General features: G+C 41.1%; 1 protein-coding gene across 2 annotated transcripts; it reads left to right on the top strand.

Annotated features, from left to right (window-relative positions):
* The first annotated feature begins 1409 nt into the window (after nucleotides 1-1409).
* LOC126379408 (bromodomain-containing protein 8-like) lies at nucleotides 1410-20744 on the top strand. Of its 2 annotated transcripts, none has more exons than XM_050028154.1 (18): nucleotides 1410-1771; nucleotides 2370-2550; nucleotides 3094-3292; nucleotides 4519-4626; nucleotides 5183-5317; nucleotides 5964-6105; nucleotides 7459-7555; nucleotides 8449-8508; nucleotides 9171-9275; nucleotides 10529-10635; nucleotides 11347-11495; nucleotides 12604-12761; nucleotides 13974-14111; nucleotides 14308-14380; nucleotides 15591-15702; nucleotides 17229-17363; nucleotides 18678-18786; nucleotides 19824-20744. In XM_050028154.1, exons 1-18 carry the CDS (start codon nucleotides 1587-1589, stop codon nucleotides 19926-19928), a joined length of 2298 nt encoding a protein of 765 aa, XP_049884111.1. In that variant the 5' UTR covers nucleotides 1410-1586; the 3' UTR covers nucleotides 19929-20744. The 2 variants fall into 2 exon arrangements, with proteins under 2 accessions (XP_049884111.1, XP_049884112.1); XM_050028155.1 differs by having other exon boundaries at nucleotides 1411-1771; nucleotides 12604-12752.
* The last annotated feature ends 1409 nt before the right edge of the window (nucleotides 20745-22153 follow it).

The raw sequence follows: 22153 nt of genomic DNA, 5'->3' as shown, positions 1-22153 counted from the left end.
CTAATACCGAATTAGCTTTATTTGCGGATGATACAGCCTTCTATTCTTCGTGCCGTGGTCGAGTTATGATAACCGGAATCCTCCAACGCGCGGCCAATGCCTTGGGCAAGTGGTTTCGATAATGGATACCTAATCGAGGTAAACCCGGAGAAAATTGCAGCGGTGTACTTTTCAAAGGGCTATTATAACACGCCACGGTCACGCCGTCAACTTAAAATCATCAAGATGTTTGGCAAGCCGATCCCTTGGGAGGAGCAAGTCAAATATCTCGGCGTAGTCTTAGATAGACGTCTTACTTTCAAGGCACATATCAAACGTGTGCGCGATCGCGCCGCGTTTGTAATGGGCCGTCTTCATTGTCTCCTTAACAAGCGAAGTAAATTGTCAAAATCAAATCAAATATACTTTATTGCACAGAACTAAAATTAAAATTGTCCCTTAGGAATAAGGTGAAAATCTACACGACTTGCATCCGTCCGATCATGACCTATGCAGGGGTAGTTTTCGCTCACGCGAGTCCCTCTCAAATCCACCGTCTACAGGTAATACAAAATCGTTTCATGCGGAAAGCCACGGGAGCTCCGTGGTTCCTTCGCAATGAAAATCTGCACATTGACCTAGGTCTGCCAACTTCTTCAACTCGGTCTGATTAGTTAAGTTACTAAGATAGGAAAATATTGGGAAAATATACAACGCATTTTCACAAAATGAGATATTGTACGTTGTCGCGACTCTTTGAGGGAGCTGTTTAAAGAAATAAATATACTGACGGTCGCAAGTCAATATATATATGAAAACATTATGTATGTACGTAAAAACTTATCTCTCCTTCCGAGAAACTGTGAAAGGCATACTTACAATACAAGAAATAAACATAAAATTGCTATTCAAAATTCTAGATTAAGTAAATTAAATTCATCTTTTTTGGGGTTATGTATACGTTTTTACAATAAAATACCAGATAATATTTTAAATTTGTCAGAAAATAAATTTAAAGCTCACGTGAAGCTTACTTTATGTAAAAAAGCTTATTATAAGATTAATGACTACCTAAATGATAAAAATGTCTGGTATTGAATGTGTTCCTCTAGTTATTAAATAACTTGTAATGTATATCCTCATTGGTTTTTAAAAGATGTGTTGCTGTTGCAGTTTCTTGTCATTTCTTCTCCTCAGCCATAACACCTTGCGAAATGACGTAAATTCAAAAATGTTACATTGACCTTCAACAAGTTTATCCATGATAATTACGTTGAATAAATGATTCTGATTCTGATTTCTGATTTCTGTACAAAAAATGCCAATAGATGGCGTTGTTAGTACATAACTTTTTGTTTGTAAGGAAGTCAGACAAGGATGTATGGATCGTGACCAATGCTGTTCCACCCACAAACAACAATAAAAATATATAAATAAAAAATAAAAGCGTCATAATTTGCATTATTATCAATTCAATTTTATGTTTTATGTTCTCAATACGCGTTAAATAAAGCAAATAGTTATATTGAACTAAAAATAAACGATTTGAAATATGTTTAAAGTGTTTTAAGGGAGTGAAATTCTGTGATATTAAACATAACCTCGAAATGAGTTCGATACAGGAGCGATTGCAACTGAAGAGAGTACCTTTAGACACTTGGAATATTAGAGAACAGCTATGTCTGGCATCTGCAGTCGTCAGAAGTGGAGACCAGAACTGGATGTCCGTTTCCCGCGCTTTGAAAACTGTGGGAGAAGCTAATAGACCAGCTGATTGGTACTCTCAAAAAAGGTAAACATATTTGTTTTGTTTCGATAATCGCTTTGTTTCTGTAATTACGCCATTCAGATTAAAAGCAGTTGGTGTAGCTTTCGAAGGCAAGGCAATCAAAAAAGAAATACAGAAAGAAAGATACCTAAAACTAAACGTATTCCCACTTTGGGAACATTCCTGGTAGTAAAAAATAATAGTAGCCCTCTCTTGTAGAGGCCTCAGCGTAGCCACCTTTGCCCTCCCCTAAATCTGGCAATCTTCTTCTATCGTGTTGGTTGTGAGGTGGATTACCAACCTCATCAACCCTGGTGTCAGGGTTACTATCGAGCCGCCAAAGGCCCCTGACATGACTCATGTAACGACTACGTACTTACATCAGTAAGTAGTAACCGGGACCAACCGGGAAGCACGGATCGTCTTACTTTCAGACAGGTGATCAGTCTGTAATGTCTTAACCAAACTAGGGATCACAAAGTGATTTTTGTGATATGTCCCCACCGGGATTAGAACCCAGGACCTCCGGATCGTTAGCCCAATGCTCAACCACTGGACCACGGAGGCCGTTTCTTAGATACTATTGGAATTCTAAATCTAGACACAATAATACCATCCACAGCTGCGCAGCCCAGTACGGAGCTCTACTCGAACATGTGGAGACTCCAAAACGAAAGAAACGGAGTTCGGAGGGTGCGGTGGAGACCCCTCAAGAGAGTATACTCAAGAGGCTCACACAAGAACGAATTGTTGAGATTCAGAAGACAGTCGCGGAGATGAACCAGCAGTATGAGCAATTAAAGGTATGATATTGGACTTGGTGTTATGAAACCCAAAGATTCACATTCAAAATTAGATATAATAATAATAAATAAACCTTATTTACTCTCACAAAAAGGAATTCCATTGTAATATGAGGAGACTTTAGGTTCATTAATGGAAACAACTGTTTGGGTTGAGCTATAGTTTATCACTGACTCATAACAATCTCCGTGGTCCAGTGGTAGAGTGTTGGGCTCACAATCCCGTTCCCAGGTTCGAATCCTGGTGGGGATATATCACGGAATCATGAATAAGAAAGAAGAAAAGAACAGTGGATAAGAAAATGACAGGTATAACTTAAAATAAATTTAGATGGCGTCTACACCATTATGTCTGTGAAATTAATTAACAATTGTGTTGTCTCTGTTTTTAAGTCTTCTGGACTACATTTACGCAATCGCTAACAATATTAACCACAAAATGTTACTACCTATCCCAATCATTGGTTATCACCTATAAAAAGGGATTATTTTTTTATTTCTGTCAGGATTTTTTATTTTTTAAATTTTTTTTTTTAATTACAGAACGAAGTAACTGAAGCTCGCAACCCGGCTACGTCAGAGGAGAGACTGAGAGAGATGTGGGCGGAGATAGAGTCGGGCAAGCGTGCGAGGGAGCGAGAGAGCGCGCGGCGCGCCGCCTGGCTGAAAGAAAGAGAGGAGAGACGTGCGCGCGCCGAGAGGACGTGGCGCCCGCCGGCGCACGCGCCGCAGGCAGCGCCGGGTAACTAGATAAAATAGTTTTTTTAAATCCTCCTTTCAATAATGTTCTAAATAAACTCATCGTGTCTTATTAACCTCTCATCTGCCGGAACGCGGATCTCGACCAGACACAATGTAAAATCTATTGTGTCTGGTATCTCGGCAGATGAGAGGTTAAGTGTCCAATCATCTTGCCTCTTCTGTCCTCATCAACATCATCATCAGCCCATTAATGACTGCTAATGCAGCCGGGACCAACGGCTTAACGTGCCTTCCGAAGCACGGAGGAGCTCGAGATAAAAACTTTTTTTTTGTGGTCACCCATCCTATGACCGGCCTTTGCGAAAGTTGCTTAACTGCAACAATCGCAGACCGAGCGCGTTTACCGCTGCGCCACCGAGCTCCTCAAAGTCCCTCTGAGTTGTTATCAAGTGGAATTTTCCATCGCAAAAGTATAGAATTGAAAATAATTTAAAAAAACGAATATAACATCATGAATTGTGCGATAGATTCCACTTGATATTAACTCAGTATCATGATATAGAATAGAATAGAAATAGTTTATTATGAAAGAACGCCACACACAAAAAAAAAGACAACAACATCATATCAAATTTTCACTAAAACAATTACAAAAAACCAAGACAGATTTTTGTCGAAATGATCATAAGGTGGTGGTGGACGTCCTGAGATAAAAGGGCCTCACTCAGCACAAGTCGCGGCGTGAACCACGACGCTGATATTATGTGGACCCTGTTGGGTGACGCACGAACATCGTGTTCCATAGACATGGTCTGAATCATCCCCCTCAATATTATTATTATTTTTTTTTTTATCTTTAAGATTCTCAATATTTTTAAGAAATATTGGTGTACTAATGAAATACACGGGCCTAGGCCAAGTGTATTTCAGTTTCAATGTCTGGTTCAGTCAAAGTTTGGTCGACGTCTGTTGGAGTAGCGATGGGTATATTTGGCTGAATCTGTAAATTTGGAGGTTGAATGTCGGTTTGTAAAAATTTTCTAACAATTCTGCAGGTATTTAATATAACAGCTTTTTGCATTTAACTCAGGCAGGCAGTTTTCACTGATAAGTGCCTGTATTCAACTATTCAGTTGTGTTTTCCTTTCTCTGTTTTATGGTAATTGTCCAATTTGTTTTTGAAGGTGTTGATGCTAGAAGCGGAGACCACGTCCGTATTCGTTACGATGTCGCTAACACCCTGTGTTTCTTTATTCTGTGTTACAGTGGCCGGCGCCCCCGCACCGCCGTCGTCCCCGCTGCTGACGTCACTACTCAAGTCCTCCCCTGTGGTGACCACTCCGCAACATATACCTCATCCCGCCACTGTTGTTGGTAAGCTCCTACATACATACATACATAAACTCACGCCCGTAATCCCTAATGGGGTGGGCAGAGCCACAAGTACTCAAACACAACTTGCAGCCACTGTTGATACGAAGTCCTAAGATGAATTATGATGAACCTTATGGTGATAAGGGATCAGCCTATCGCCCATAACATTAGCCCGTCATTTAGAGGACACAATCCCTCTGTCGGTTTTTACGACATGCCCGGGAAGACAAGCAGCTGAACGTGTTCTATGTTTTTTATTTGCTCCCAGAACAGCATAGAAGCAAGTGGGGTAAGCTCCTAATAATAGTACATTACATTGTACCCCCTCCGGTTGATTGAGGGGAGGCCTGTGACCATCAGTGGGACATATATAGACTGTTTATGTATGTATGTATTGTTTGAGGTTAACACGGTTAATGGTGCTGATTTTTTCATCCGCCGAAAAGTAACGGGACATAATATAATAAAAATCATTTCTTACATTTGGTTTTACGTGTTTGAGCAAGTTCATTTTTGGACCCCACAATAAAAGTAATGTACTAAACATGCCTTCCAGAGACAATATCTCCGTCAGCGGGGGCGCCGACGCTCTCCATGCTACTGGAGAAGCCAGGGGGCAGCCCCCACGAGAAGCACATAGCCATAGAACATATCAAGAGCCAGCTGCAGCAGATCGAGCAGCAACTCAAAGGTACAGTGGGGTTTTAAGTTTCATCGCTTATTTATCCCCTATTCATCCCTTATTTGTCCCCTATTTATCCCCTATTCATCCCCTATGTGTCCCCTATTCATCCCCTAAAGGGATGACAGGGAGCGGCAGTCCCCATGAGAAGCACATAGCCACAGAACACATAAATAGACATCTGCAGCAGATCGAGCAGCAACTCAAAAGTACAGCGAGGTTTTGACTATTATTTGCCCTATTCATCCCCTAAGGGGTTGTTTAGTAGACTGTTTGTTGACTATTTATTAAATTAAACAACGCCAAGTACAATTATAAAATGTATTTAAAGATTACAGCTTTTTTTTTTAATATGATAAGCGCTGAATGAGGGAAATCGTCGACCACTCCGGCGGGGTCGGTATCGGGGTCCTGAAGTGTTTGGTGTCGCGAGCTGATTGGCTGCCTCTATGGCTAGAGTAATCGGGTCGTCGGGAGAAAGATTACAGCGAATTACTTAAGTAGTATGACGAATTAATTAACAAGCGCGCGTGCGGCGGCGGCGGAGTCGATCGAGAAGTGGACGTCTGATCTGGTGTTTGTTGCTGCGCGCATGCGCGCGCGTGTTGGTGTTGCCAACATGCTGATTTTGAATAAAGTGTGATTATGGTTACAGCGAACACAGCGGCGCCCGCGCTGCCGGCACCCGCGGTAGACATCGACGACATAGAAATAAAGGCTGAAGACGTATACGCTTTCCGGGACATAGATATTAACATACCACCCGTCACAGCAATACACAAACCCAACAACCCGAGGTGAGTATGCGCGTACCTTTTTTTTTGACGTGACTTATTGTAGAATTATACATTGTTATAAGTTTACGCGGTTATTATCATAATTAAAGCACATAATGGCCCCGATTCCTGGAGACACCGCCTAATTTTATTTTAAGTTATATCCGTCATTTTCATATCCGTCGAAAAGGAAAGGGACGGATGATTCACAGCTCTTAATTTTAGGAAGAATGAGTAATTGAATGAATAACCCGGGCGAATCAAAAGGTACGTCGCTGGTATGCAATCCGTTTGACGTGCTGTCTACTTAACTGTGTCGGGTTATTGACGGATGTAAAATTTTTAGACGGTTGTTTTAGATTTGTGCTTAAAATTGACGTGTGTTCCATAAATTTTATGCTTGTCGATTACCCGTCCCTTTCCTTTTCGGCGGATAAGAAAATGACAGGTATAACTTAAAATAAAATTAGATGGTGTTTACAGGAATTAGCACCAATAACGGGTTCTTACCACGTTTAAATGGGGATATGAGACTCCCGATATTTCGACACTGTTGCAAGTGCCATGATCACGGGATGACTAATGAGATTAGAGTGGAGTAGGTAGATCCATAATTTTCTACGGGCAGACATATCTGTCTACCCTCTTTCTTTGCCGCTTACGTCCTTGGAATGTTGGAGATACCAATTTAATGGTAACACTTACGTCATCAATGGGCTAGCAATGGGTAACAATGTTTTTATATGTATGTATAATTATTTAGTTATGAATAATAGTTATATATATATATATATATATATATATATATATATATATATATATATATATATATATATATATATATATATATATATATATATATATATATATATATATATATATATATATATAATTTTGTATATTTATGTACAATATAAATATGTAGTTAAATATACTTATTTTATGTAGGTTGTTCTTTTAATTATTTATTTTGTTAGAATGCACTAACCCGCTATTATTATACTTGTACAAAATTTCCTGTACCCAAAGGTTGCCTGGAAGAAATTGCTGCATGAGCAATAAGGCCGCCTGTTGTGCTTTTCTGTATATGCTGTCCTTATCTCTGTATTTTGTGTCCATTGTGCTCAATAAAGTATTTTATCTATCTATCTATCTAACAATGGCGGCCTGTCATAGGATTGAGCATACCTGGGTGGTTAAAATGGCTACATCGAAGAAATTCATTTAGATGAATTTCTTCAATAATAAATTTAAGCAATAAAACTATAAAAGCATATAAAATTAAGTGCTTTCTTCGATGTGGCCATTTTAAGCGCCCTGGTCTTCTTATACCATGGACATAAACACATTTTATGATGATTATGTCCTCTTCAGGCCCGCGGAGAAGCCTGCGTTCAAGAAGGACGACCAGGAGGTCGAGACGCCAATGGAGACAGAAACTGACGCAGAACAGGTCGCCGAGGACATTAAGGTAACCAAGATTCTGGCAATTCGATATCAACATCACCTAGTTATCTCGTTCCCTAGGCCCTTTACCGTAATTACTGACTAATGTCTACATAAACAGCCTATATACGTCCCACTGCTGGGCACAGGCCTCCTCTCAATCCACCGGAGGGGGTATGGAGCATACTCCACCACGCTGCTCCAATACGGGTTGGTGGAGGTGTTTTTACGGCTAACAGCCGGGACCAACGGCTTAACGTGCCCTCCGAAGCACGGAATCATCTTACTTTTTCGGACAATCAGGTAATTCAAGCCCGAAAAGTCCTTACAAAGGACAGTCTCACAAAGTGATTTCGACAATGTCCCCATCGGGAATCGAACCCGGACCTCTAGATCGTGAGCCTAACGCTCTAACCAATAGACCACGGAGGCTATTAGAGTAATGTCTAATCTAATCTAGCCTACAAGATCCCACTGCTGGGCTTGAAATGCTAGCTGTCAGTTTTGAGCATACCAGCGGGCTTAGCACCGTAAGCGCGCGACTCTTTCTCGCCTCGACGTACGTCACCCGTCACTCTCTCACAGTACTGCACAGAAAGAGACAGACGATCTCTGTCGCGGCGAGAAAGAGTCGCGTGCTTACGGTGCTAAGCCCGCTGGTATTCTTCTACCATGATTTGCCCTAGGAAATAGGAAAGTTAATTATTTTTTTTAAAGAACGTCTAGGGTCCTGTGCCGAGGTTTTTCTCGCAGCTTCTTTTCCCCGGCTATACAGGTTGTGAGAAGCTGCAGTAGTTTTAGGCGGATGAGACGTTCGTTATGTAAACATTGACGATTCAAAGTGTAACTATGTTACCAACTGAATGAGGATATTTTTGAATTTGAAACTAGCCAATTATTATTATTATTCATTCATAGGAGGAACCAGTTGTGGCGGAGGCGCCATCGGAAGAAGTTATACCTATGGATGTGGAAAATGTAAGTATTTTAATGTATCAATCAGGATGTAAACTTCCTTTTTCTCCCATCAGATTTCCGGGACATATCACAAAAATGACTTTGTGGTCCCTAATTTGGTTAGGACATTACAGGCTGATCACCAGATTGTCCGAAAGTAAGATGATCCGTGCTTCGGAAGGCACGTTAAGCTGTTGGTCCCGGTTACTACTTACAGATGTATGTAAATAGTCGTTACATGAGCCATGTCAGGGGCCTTTGGCGGCTCAATAGTAATCCTGACACCAGGGTTGATGAGGTTGGTATTCCACCTCACAATCCACACGTTAAGGAGAACAATCCCCCCTAATTTTATTTTAAGTTATACCTGGGGGGATTAAAATGGCCACATCGAAGCAATTCATCTAAGAAAGCAATATTGCTATTTGACATTTGCGCATATAAAAGTAAGTGCGCAGTGCAAACAAATGTCAAATAACAATATTGCTTTCTTAGATGAATTGCTTCGATGTGGCCATTTTAACCCCCCACTGTTGTGTGTTCTTAAATGTTGGCAGTTTCTTTGTTTGTTGAATTTTCTGTATATAAAATTCAAAATTATTTATTTGCTCATAAAACATGGTACAATAAAGGTTTTATAAGTTTTTTATATGCTGTTTATGTGTTACCATTTAAAATTTCAGACGACAGGGCAGCCACCGGAGCCGGCAGCAGAGCCCCCGGGTGCTCCGCAGCCCGAGGTGCGCTTCCCAGCGCCCGAGATCAAAGTACCGCCACACCACCAGAAAGTAAGTTTTTTTCTTTGTCCATTTACTGTATACTTTGTCATGGATCATTTTCATCTAAAATGCCTACGTGCCATCATGATGATCAGATGGTCTGACCGAATACGTAACACTGAAGTGCTGCGACGAGCCAAACCTAACCTAACCTAACCTAACCTTTTTTTTTTTTGGTAACGAAGGGGAAATCCTCATGGATACCTCGCCACCCGGGGGAGTGACGAGGTTATGTCGGAGTCTTACCGACTAAAACCCCTCCGATGGCCCTCTGATGCGCATGTCGGGAAGCTCCGGGATCTCTAACGAACGCACCGGTGCTTCCCTCGCGCCTGCTATAAAAAAGCGCGTCCCGGGGTAGGTCCCCACCCCTACGCCATCCCGCATTTACAGCAACGCGAGGCCATGTCGCGTTGCCGTCCCTCCCGGAGACCGTGTGTTGGGCGGTTCGGGCCCCCGCCCTTACCACCCACGATCTCCAGTGTCCCCTTTCAGTCGCCTCTTACGACAGGCAGGGGGTACCGAACCTAACCTAACCTAAAGTGCTGCGACGAGCCAATATCGGTGGTATTGAGGCCTATTTGATGCGTCGGCAGCTTCGGTGGTGTGGTCACGTAACACGTATGGCGGAGGAGAGAGTGGCGAAGCGCATCTTTTATTCTGAGCTTGAGGAGGGTAAGCGAAAACATGGCGGACAACTCCTGAGGTATAAAGATGTTCTGAAGCGGCATATGAAAAGATGCAACATTGAGCCTTCTCAATGGGAGGGTTTGGCAGCACAGCGCCCAGAATGGCGCACGCTGGTGATGAGGCGAGTACACGAGTTCGAGCAACAGCGCACGGCAGACCTCGACGCTAAACGTGATGAGTTGAAGGCCCTCCCCCTGCCGCTATTCATTATGATTACCAAAACGGTGTGTTCACGTGCCCACACTGTGCGCGGGAGTTCACTGTAAAGATAGGCTACATAAGCCATCTTCGGGCGCATCAGCGTCGTGCCGACTAGGAGTCGAAGTGGTCACCATGGCCGAAATCGGTCGGAGAGATCACTCACTTTGTCATAATCATAGTCATTAATTCGCTTAAAACATATTTTAACATGGTAACGAGTGTAAATAAGTACATAATGGCCCTGATTCCTACACCTCCTAATTTTACTTTAAGTTATACCTGTCCTTTTCTTATCCGCCGAAAAGGAAAGGGACGAATGATTGACAACTGTTAATTTTCAGGATCAGATAATGAAATACTAATAATTACAGATAAAAGAAGAGTTAAGAGAGTCAGAGGTGTCCACTCCCGAGCCAGAGAAGGAGATAGAGGAAGAAGTGAATGTAGAAGATGTACCGGCACTCGCTGAAGAAGAGATGTGAGTATGACATACATACACTTAAGACATACAAATATTGTAATTTTGATCTTGACGTGTAATATGAAATATTACCAATAAATTATATGAATATAAATATGAATACACTACCCGCCGACCCGCTGACGGCCCTTGTGGTGCAGTAGTTGAGATTTGAGCTCACGATCCGGAGGGTCCGGGTACGAATCCCGGTGGTTTGGTTAGGACATTACAGACTTGTCACTCTATTAGTCGAAAGTAAGATGATCCGTGCTTCGGAAGGCACGTTAAGCCGTTGGTCACGGTTATTAATTACTGATTTAAGTATGCAGTCGTTACATGAGTCATGTCAGGGGCCCGTGGTTAAGCAAAGGGATCACAAAGTGATTTTTGTGATTTGTTCCCACCGGGATTCGAACCTGGGACCTCCGGATAGTGAACACAACACTCAACCACTGGACCACGATGCCGTTATAAATAATGATTGTGGTAATATAAAGGTAATATTATCCATGAAAAGGAACGTTTGGAGCGAGAAAGTATGAGAGAGAAAGAGAGACGGAAAACAGGAAGCGGAAGTGGATTAACTTTTTAATTTAGATTCATTAGAAGATGGCGATTTGTGATGTTGTCTAGTTTTGGTGTGGAAAAATAAAAGACATGTGTTTTAACAGAAGACGAAGAAGTCCTTTCCTATATGTCCCTTATTACATCAATAACTTATCCTTCCAGAAACGAGCAAGAGGATACTGCCCCCGAGCCAGCCACAAATGACACACCTCAACCGCCACCATCAGAGGACCACGGCCTGATGCAGCAGCCAATGGAGCTGGACCCTGCTGACATACCACTGCCTGACAGCGATCGCCAGGAACAAGCAGGTTGGTCGCGCACTGCATCCTTCTAGTACCTTCTAGAAACTTCTACTAGCTTCTAGAACGCTCCGATATCGCCACCATCAGAAGATCGCGGCCTGATGCAGCAGCCAATGGAGCTGGACCCTGCTGACATACCACTTCTTGAGAGCGACCGCCAGGAACAAGCAAGTTGGTCGTGCACTGAATCCTTCTAGATCCTTCTAGAAACTTCTTGAAGCTTCTAGAACGCCTCGATACCGCCACCATCAGAAGACCGCGGCCTGGTGCAGCAGCCAATGGAGCTGGACCCTGCTGACATACCACTGACTGACAGCGATCGCCAGAAACAAGCAGGTTGGTCATGCACTTCATCTTTCTAGATCCTTCTAGAAGCTTCTAGAACGCTCCGATACCGCCACCATCAGAGGACCACGGCCTGATACATCAGCCAATGGAGCTGGACCCTGCTGACATACCACTGCCTGACAGCGACCGCCAGGAACAAGCAGGTTGGTCGCGCACTGAATCCTTCTAGATCCTTCTAGAAGCTTCTAGAAGATGTTCCTAAAGAACAGGTGTCAGGTGGCACGTTAAGCCGTTGGTCCCGGTTACTACTTTCTGATGTAAGTATGTAGTCGTTACATGAGTCATGTCAGGGGGCTTTGGCGGCTCAGTAATAACTCTGACACCAGGGTTGATGAGGTTGGTATTCCACCTCACAACCCACACGATGGAAGAAGAAGAAGAATAATTCGCTGGGCTCAGTGTCTGAACTTTTGATCTTTGAATGTATCTGGTCTTCTCATCATCACCACCACCAGCCTATTAACGTCCCCACTGCTGGGGCACGGGCCTTCCCTATGGATGGATAGGGAGATCGGGCCTTAAACCACCACGCGGGCCCAGTGCGGATTGGTGGTTATTAACGACTGCTAATGCAGCCGGGCCAACGGCTTAACGTGCCTTCCGAAGCACGGAGGAGCTCGAGATGAAAACTTTTTTTTTGTGGTCACCCATCCTATGACCGGCCTTTGCGAAAGTTGCTTAACTTCAACGATCGCAGACCGAGCGCGTTAACCGCTGCGCCACCGAGCTCCTCAGCCTTCTTATACCATGTCATTATTATTTCCAGAGCCGCCGCTGCCACCGGAACCGGAAATCGCAGTGCAAGAGATCAAAGTGGAGTTAGTAGAAGAGGAGAAGTCGGAGTCGCAGCAGAGTGAGACGGAAGAGAGTGTGGAGGAGATGGCGGGAGATGTGAAGAGAGATGACGACGCTGAGGTGAGAGAGGTTTTTTTTTCTCTTCTCTCGTGCACCTCATCAATCTTTGTGTCAGGGCACACCCCGAACGCTTCATACAAACAACCTCGTTTCACACAGACACTACACATTCATATCATATCATAAACAGCCTATATACGTCCCACTGCTGGGCACAGGCCTCCCCTCAATCAACCGGAGGGGGTATGGAGCATACTCCACCACGCTGCTCCACTGCGGGTTGGTGGAGGTGTTTTTTACGGCTAATAGCCGGGACCAACGGCTTAACGTGCCCTCCGAAGCACGGAATCATCTTACTTTTTCGGACAATCAGGTGATTCAAGCCTGAAAAGTCCTTACCAAACAAAGGACAGTCTCACAAAGTGATTTCGACAATGTCCTCATCGGGAATCGAACCCGGACCTCTAGATCGTGAGCCTGACGCTCTAACCACTAGACCACGGAGGCTGTTACACTACACATTGACCCGGAATAAAAATAAACTTGCTTTACAAGTCAGTTGATTACATAAGATCACTAAATCTTTTAAGGGGCAATGTATACGTTTTTACAATAGGATTCCCATTGACAATCAGAATTTGCCTATCAACTGTTTTAAGACAGTAGTTAAACAGAAACTTTACAAAAAAGGCTATTATAAAGTTAGTGATTATTTAGAAGATACGAATGCATGAGATTAACTGTCTGAGAACTGATATTAGGCAGCTAAATTACTCAATTGTATACCAATATTTTATGTTTATTTTTTATTTTTTTAAAGAACGTCTAGGGCCCTGTGCCGAGGTTTTTCTTGCAGCTTCTTTTCCCCGGCTATACAGGTTGTGAAGCTGCAGTAGTTTTAGGCGGATGAGACGTTCGTTATGTAAAAATTGACGATTCAAAGTGTAACTATGTTACCTACTGAATAAAGATATTTTTGAATCTGAACTTGGTGTCAAGGCAAACCCCAGACACTTCATACAAACAACCTCGTTTTACACAGACACTACACATTGACGTTATCGTAAACGGACGTCAGTGTGTGTGATTGATCTCCTAATTGTCCGACACTAAAAATAATAATAATAAAAAGTTGATCAAAGTAAGATGATCCGTGCTTCGGAAGGCACGTTAGAATACCATACCACCACCATACCATACCATACCTGACCATAGGGTCAGGGTTACTATTGATTGTGCTATTACATGGATGAGCTGATAAATAAAAATTTTTGGACACAGGATTCCATTCCTCTGAAGGAAATGGTGAGGGAGGAGACGGAGGGGAAACCGGAGCCACAGGAACCGGAAGTGAAAGAGGAGCAGCCGATGGAACCTGAAGAAACCCACACGGAGACTGATGACGACACACCTATGGAGGTATTTTTTTTAATCTTATCGTGTGGGTTGTCAGGTGGAATACCAACCCCATCAACCCTGGTGTCAGGGTTACTATTGACCCGCCAAAAGCCCCTGACATGGCTCATGACTACTCACTTACGTTAATGGGCTGGTGATGATGATGTAAAAAATACGCACGGTGAGATATCCATATGAAATGTTCTTTTATTCACAGCTAAGTCGCGAAGAAGAAAAAGATGGGAAAAAGAAGCGCGATTATTCTAGAAAGAAGAAACCGGATTCTAGAAGTGAGTATATTCAAATTCAAATATTTCGGAAGCTAGTCCTATATTGGTGCTGATTCCGTGATGATAAAAAAGAAAAAGAAAACACCCGTCCCTTTCCTTTTCGACGGATAAGAAAATGACAGATTTAACTTAAAATAAAATTAGATGGCGTTGGCTTTTTGGCGGGAAACGGGAACGGGACAGTTGCTTTCTTCATTGAATAATCTAAATAATTAATACGAAGTGGTGTTTTGTGGTTAATGATCGCATTAAGTTAGTCGGAAGACATTCGCGAGTGTTATTATATTGGAGTATTCAATGAACAAAGTGTATCTGCCTATTTTCGCTTCGTGCCAGGAAGCCGCTTCATAACTCAAAAGTTTATGCGGACTTTTGAGTTAATTCGTTTGGGGTTCGGAGTAGGAGTCTACTCCGAGGGTGGGGGCTTAGGTTTCATCATCATCACCTTTCATCATTTCATTAATCATCAAGAAAAAAATATACGTCAGACATGGCTGTATGGGCATAGTTCCCTTTGCCTTACCCTTCGGGGAAAACCAAAACAAAAAAAATAATTAGATGGCGTTTACAGGAATTAGCACCATTATGTTAATAACAGAAAGCTTAACCTAGTATTAGTAACAAGATTTAAATACGACACCAAAACACATAAAAAAAAAAACAAAAAAAAATACATACATAAACAGCCTACATACGTCCCACTGCTGGGCACAGGCCTCCCCTCAATCAACCGGAGGGGATATGGAGCATACTCCACCACGCTGCTCCAATGCGGGTTGGTGGAGGTGTTTTTAGGGCTAATAGCCGAGACCAACGACTTAACGTGCCCTCCGAAACACGGAATCTTCTTACTTTTTCGGACAATCAGGTGATCCAAGCCTGAAAAGTCCTTACCAAACAAAGGACAGTCTCACAAAGTGATTTCGACAATGTCCCCATAGAGAATCGAACCCGGACCTCCAGATCGTGAGCCTAACGCTCTAACCACTAGACCACGGAGGCTGTTGCATAATATATTTTTTTCCATAATAAATAACAATAAAAATAACAACAACAATAAAAAAATAATAATTAATTAATTAATTGGTTTGATTTAATAAGTTATAGGCCCGGGTCTCCGAAGCCGCGGGCGCCTATGCATCTATGCGCAATTGAACACAGCGGCTTCAGCCATTTTTTTAAAATGAATCAAATTGGTTTGTCCCGACAGCTTGCTCGGGGTCTGAGAGCGCGGCGGAGGCGTCGGCCCCGGAGTCCCCGCACAGCGACGCCGAGCGCCAACACCGGCTGTGGAAGAAGTCGGTCATGCTTGTATACAGCAGGTACGTAACTACATACCCTCACGCACCAGGGACCACAAGCGTCGTGGTTCACGCCGCGACTTAAACAAGAAACAAGTAACATTTATTGAGAAGCTGTGTAGGTACATACCTGCAGGTGTCAAACATTATAATATTGTCTCAACAGCATGTCCATGTCAGACGTACAATATTACAAATAATGTCATTATTAAGCATCAAGGAAATAAGCAAGTACCTAATAATTTGTCACATTATAAACATTTGTCAATTTTAAATATCATTTTTGCTGAAAATATTCATTGAAGTCATAAAATTCCTTAACAACTAGCCAATTTTTTAGACGTTTTTTAAATGTCTTACTCTCACTTACTTGTGCTGAGTGAGGCCCTTTTATCTCAGGACATCCACCAACATCCTCTATGCTTTTTGTAATTGTTTTGTGAAAATTTTTTGAAGTGATGTTATTGTCTTGGCTTTGTGTGTGGCGTCCTTTTATAATAAACAATTTCTATTATTTTCTATAGTACGTACATAACGTACAATGTTATATGGATATGGCACTCTTCATTCATAAAATGGTACACTTCATTCATAAAATGGCACTGTCTATTCGTAAAATGGCATTATTCGTTCATCAAATGCCACTATTCATTTAAAAATAGCACTATTCATTGATAAAATGGTACTATTATAAAATGACTTCATTTAAAAAATGGTACAATTCAATCATAAAATGGTAAATGGTACCTATTAATTCAAAAAATGGTACTCATAACTCTGGCTTTGGTTCTGGCTGGAAGGCGGGTTATTGTAAATAATAATAATAATAATAAATAAATGTCTTATGACAGAGAGTGCCTACGGCGCCGTGCGCAACGTTGTTTCGATATATTTTGCACACGTATTCCGCCTTATATTATATTTTTGATCTATATAAGAAAGTGAATAAACTCGATGAAACCGCCTCCACCTATTTGTTATTTCTAGTTTTGTTACTGTTTGCTTTACAGTACTCTTCATTCACAAAATGCTACTCATCGTTTATAAAATGGTACTCTTCATAAACAGAATGATACTCTTCATTCATAAAATGGTACACTTCATTTGCAAAATGGTACTCATGATTCATAAAATGGTACACTTCATTTACAAAATGTTACTCATCATTCATAAAATGGTACACTTCATTTACAAAATGGTACTCATCATTCATAAAATGGTAAACTTCATTTACTAACTGTTACTCGTCATTCATAAAATGGTACACTTTATTTACAAAATGGTACTCATCATTCATAAAATGGTACACTTCATTCACAAAATGGTACTCATCATTCATAAAATGGTACACTTCATTTACAAAATGGTACTCATCATTCATAAAATGGTACACTTCATTTACTAAATGTTACTCGTCATTCATAAAATGGTACACTTCATTTACAAAATGGTACTCATCATTCATAAAATGGTACACTTCATTTACAAAATGGTACTCATGATTCATAAGTCTGAAGTAAACTGTTATTATTATTGTAATGTTTCAGACTATGCGCTCACAAGTACGCTTCCATCTTTCTGCGGCCCATCACAGATGAGGAGGCTCCAGGGTACAGCATGGTGGTCAAACGCCCCATGGACCTGACCACCATACGACGGAACATTGATTCTGGGGCTATCAGGTGGGTTCCACCAACCTTGCCCACCTTAAAATAGGTTCTCCTGTGAATGTCTTGTCTTGTGGCTTATTTACAGACAGTCTCGTACAGTGATTTCGTCAATGCCCCCATCGGGAATCGAACCAGGTACTCCAGACCATGGGGGCTGTTATTTCTAACAATAATATGTTTATGTCGAAGAATGTAAAGTTTTAACAGTTCGTCAATTATTCATTGCAAATACTATCCTCAAAAGACACTCGCCAGACGCTCTCATTGCTATCCTCAAAAGACACTCGCAAATAACCTATGATCCTACCTTCACTCAAAATACGAGAAGACATGACCTTGCCTGTCCTACTAGATTATTTAAAACAGCTTTTTCAAAAAGATTCTATGACTTTCTAGGATCTTACTTTTATAACAAATGTAATAAAGATATTAAAATTTACCCATTAAACATTTACCAATGTAAAAAATCAGTAGCGGTATGGTTACAGAATTTTAATTATGACGAAACAGAGAATTTATTAGACATAATTAAATAGAAGTGAGACGCACACACGCAAACGCACACACACACACACACGCACACACACACATAATAGTATTTTATGCAACAGTTGTATAAGAAGGGTCAAAAAATGCGAGTGGCGTGAGTTGCGATGTGAGCCTTGGCGAACATCGCAATAAGAGACGCCACGAGCATTTTTTGACCTAGTTATACAACGTTGCATACAATACTTTTTCTACGACGACGTAATTTTAAACGAAACACAAAAATTTTCCAATTTATTTTCCAACGCGCGGGAAAATGGCGGCAAATGTATACTTTTTTTTTATAGTATATCTATGGCACCAAACAAAGTAAAGGTGCCAGTTTCCAGGTCAAAAAAAAAAACAACAACAATGCTTTTTTGGCGACATTATAGTACAGTTACACTTTGTAAACAATGCTTTTATAGGCCATAGAGCGTACACTTTTTCAAAGAGTTTAATTATGTATGTACTTATATTAGACTTTTTGGTTATTTAAATGCCAGATTAAAGTAGAGGAGTAGAAAAAAGCACTTATAGAATTGATATTTTCTTTTTAAAAAATGTTTTGTGATTTAGTCTATGTTTAATTCAAGTTAACTATTTTTATTAATTTTTTCTATTTTGTTATTTTCTCTTGACCATGACTTTCTGGACTGTGAAGGCCTGGAGTCCTAAAACACAGGGTATCCTAGTTTAGGCTCCAGCCTCTACAAATATTGTATATTTGTATGTATTTTTTATGTATCTATGTATTATTGTAGAGGAAATAAAGATTTTACTTACTTATGTCATCAACAGAACGACAGCGGAGTTCCAACGCGATGTCCTCCTAATGTTGAACAACGCGCTGATGTACAATAGCAGTTCTCACAGCGTCTACCAGATGGCGCGAGACATGTTCGAGGAGGTACCACATACATATTTCACGTTATTCACAAAATGGCACACTTGATTCATAAAATGGTACACTTGTACACTTGGTAAAAAAATGGTACACTTGGTAAAAAAACTTGCCACACGTAATTTTTTTTTTTTTTTTGTTTTTGTTTTCCCCGAAGGGTAAGGCAAAGGGAACTATGCCCATACAGCCATGTCTGACGTATTTTTTTTCTTGATGATTAATGAAATGATGAAAGGTGATGATGATGAAACCTAAGCCCCCACCCTCGGAGTAGACTCCTACTCCGAACCCCAAACGAATTAACTCAAAAGTCTGCATAAACTTTTGAGTTATGAAGCGGCTTCCTGACACGAAGCGAAAATAGGCAGATACACTTTGTTTATTGAATACTCCAATATAATAACACTCGCGAATGTCTTCCGACTAACTTAATGCGATCATTAACCACAAAACACCACTTCGTATTAATTATTTAGATTATTCAATGAAGAAAGCAACTGTCCCGTTCCCGTCTCCCGCCAAAAAGCCTTGCCACACGTAATTTATATAATGGCATAATTGATTCTTTTTTTTTGTTTTCCCCGAAGGGTAAGGCAAAGGGAACTATGCCCATACAGCCATGTCTTACGTATTTTTTTTTCTTGATGATTGATGAAATGATGAAAGATGATGATGATGAAACCTAAGCCCTAAGGAGTAGATTCCTACTCCGAACCCCAAACGAATTAACTCAAAAGTCCGCATAAACTTTCGAGTTGTGAAGCGGCTTCCTGGCACGAAGCGAAAATAGGCAGATACACTTTGTTCATTGAATACTCCTATATAATAACACTCGCGAATGTCTTCCGACTAACTTAATGCGATCATTAACCACAATACACCACTTCGTATTAATTATTTAGATTATTCAATGAAGAAAGCAACTGTCCCGTTCCCGTTTCCCGCCAAAAAGCCGCATAATTGATTCATAAAATGACACAATTGATACATATTGCTATTATATTTGATTCATAAAATGGTTTAATGAAGTATAATAATAATAGGCGGCGTGTCAGTTGGGCATGCTGCTGGCGGCGCAGGCGCACGCGGGGCTGGTGGCGCCGCCCGCGCGGCGCAAGCGGCGGCGACACGACGACGGACATTGCTAGCGCCCACGGCTACGCAGCACCGAGCAGACGGGGGTCCTACCTCTAACACCAGAAGTCAATATCATGACCGTGGTGTAAGAAAACCAGGCTTGCTCAAAACTGACAGCTAACATTTCAAGGTCCAAATTTAAAAGCCCAGCTGACGTCATCCCACCCTGCGTTGCCATTTTGTAAAAAATAAATTACCCACGACCAATGTGTTTATATTTACTTTGAAAGGAAATTTTGAAAAAGAGTTACAGTTTTATTGTATTTTTATATATGTGACAAGTAATAGTAATTAAATATATTAGTCTTTGGCGGCGAGGATGTGCTGCCGAAAGGATGATTTCGGGGTATCGAACTGAGCATAGTATCCCGCTAGCCACAAGGTGGTAGTGTGACTAGGGATCGACGATCCAACAGTGTTATGTTGGAAGTTGTATATATGCGTCTTGCTGTGTAAACATCGATATCGCGTTTCACGACTGTTTGAAGACTGCATTATTGAATGTGGCGCCATCTGTTGCATGTGGGCGGAACTAGGTGGCCAACTAGTTGGGTCCGCAACAAGTCATTCACTTAATTTTCAATAATAAAATTTACGTCCTTGGAATGTTGGAGATACCAATTTAATGGTAACACTTACGTCATCAAAGGGCTAGCAATGGCGGCTTGTCATAGGATTGAGCATATCTGGTTTTCTGTTTACATAGAATAAAGGATAACTTTATATAAAATTAGATGGAGTGTCCGAATGAGCTCCATATTATTCCTTTTTGTCTACATCTATGTAAAATAATCATAATGGTAAATATAGTTACTTAATAATTAAAATTTGTTTATTTCATTAGTAAATACACATAGAATATTCGGGTTCGTCGATTGCCTATGACAACATTTCCGATATCATAATTAAAACACATAATGGTGCTAATTCCTGTAAATACCATCTAATTTTATTTTAAGTTATATCTGTCATTTTCTTATCCGCCGAAAAGGAAAGGGACGGGTAATCGACAAGCATAAAATTAATGGAACACACGTCAATTTTAAGCACAAATCTAAACCAACCGTCTAAAAATTTTACATCAGTCAATAACCCGACACAGTTAAGTAGACAGCACATCAAACGGATTGCATACCAGCGACGTACCTTTTGATTCGGCCGGGTTATTCATTCATTTACTCATTCTTCCTAAAATTAAGAGCTGTGAATCATCTGTCCCATTCCTTTTTCAACGGATATGAAAATGACGGATATAACTTAAAATAAAATTAGGCGGTGTCTGCAGGAATCGGGGCCAATAACGGGTTCTTACCGCGTTTAAAATGGGGATATGAGACTCCCGATATTTCGACACTGTTGCAAGTGCCATGATCACGGGATGACTGATGAGATTGGAGTGGAGTAGGTAGATCCATAATTACCACCATATTGGGCAAAACACACACACACACAATTCGTCAGGCCAGCTTTATTGTGTGCCGTGTGACCGAACCTTCAAGTGGAAGTTCGGTTTCGCCAGCCACATCAGAGCCCACCACAACAACGACCCGGGATAGATATTTAGGAGTCGCCGTCGCCGGATACGGTTTGGACGACATGATGAAGATACTATAATACTTCTGTATTTCACATTCACATTCTTCTCTCATCACTTTCTTAAACATTATTAATGGTTTTAATCGTAGTGTGAATCTTGTGTTGCTGGTGGATGGAACAAGTGTCAACGCATATAGAACACAGATACCTACTAATTAGTATAGTAAGTCTCGGAATGTTATTTAAGTACCTACCTACCTTAGTCCAATTCCAATGTTGTTTAAACTACTATATTATGAAATTGATTGTTTCTCAGTAAGCGAATCAAATGTATTCTTTTGAGAAATAAAGTATCTTAAACCTTATTTTTACAACACCACAATTTGTACGAACACATGGTCGCAATAAAACATTTCTATTCTATTCTGTTTTGGTGCGTTCGTTGATAAGCTGAACACTTCTGCAAATTGCCTTCGGCAAATCGCAAACCAGCGAGCCAATAGAAATTGACGACGCCGCCGTTTGTAGTGAGATGAATTAGACTATTTGCCTACGACATATACATTGAATATAATCGTGTCAAATTAAGAAAGTATGCGTCGTCTTATTACGCATATTAGCGCGTGGTGCTTCCTAACGCGGTCGGGTTATACTGCGACTCGGATTGACCGGAGGTACCTACTCGTTTTACTGTATTTTA

This window comes from Pectinophora gossypiella, chromosome 29 (assembly GCF_024362695.1).
Source record: "Pectinophora gossypiella chromosome 29, ilPecGoss1.1, whole genome shotgun sequence".
NCBI lineage: Eukaryota > Metazoa > Arthropoda > Insecta > Lepidoptera > Gelechiidae > Pectinophora > Pectinophora gossypiella.
The sequence above is the reverse complement of the archived record's forward strand: the minus strand, read 5'-3'. Positions and strand labels throughout refer to the sequence as shown.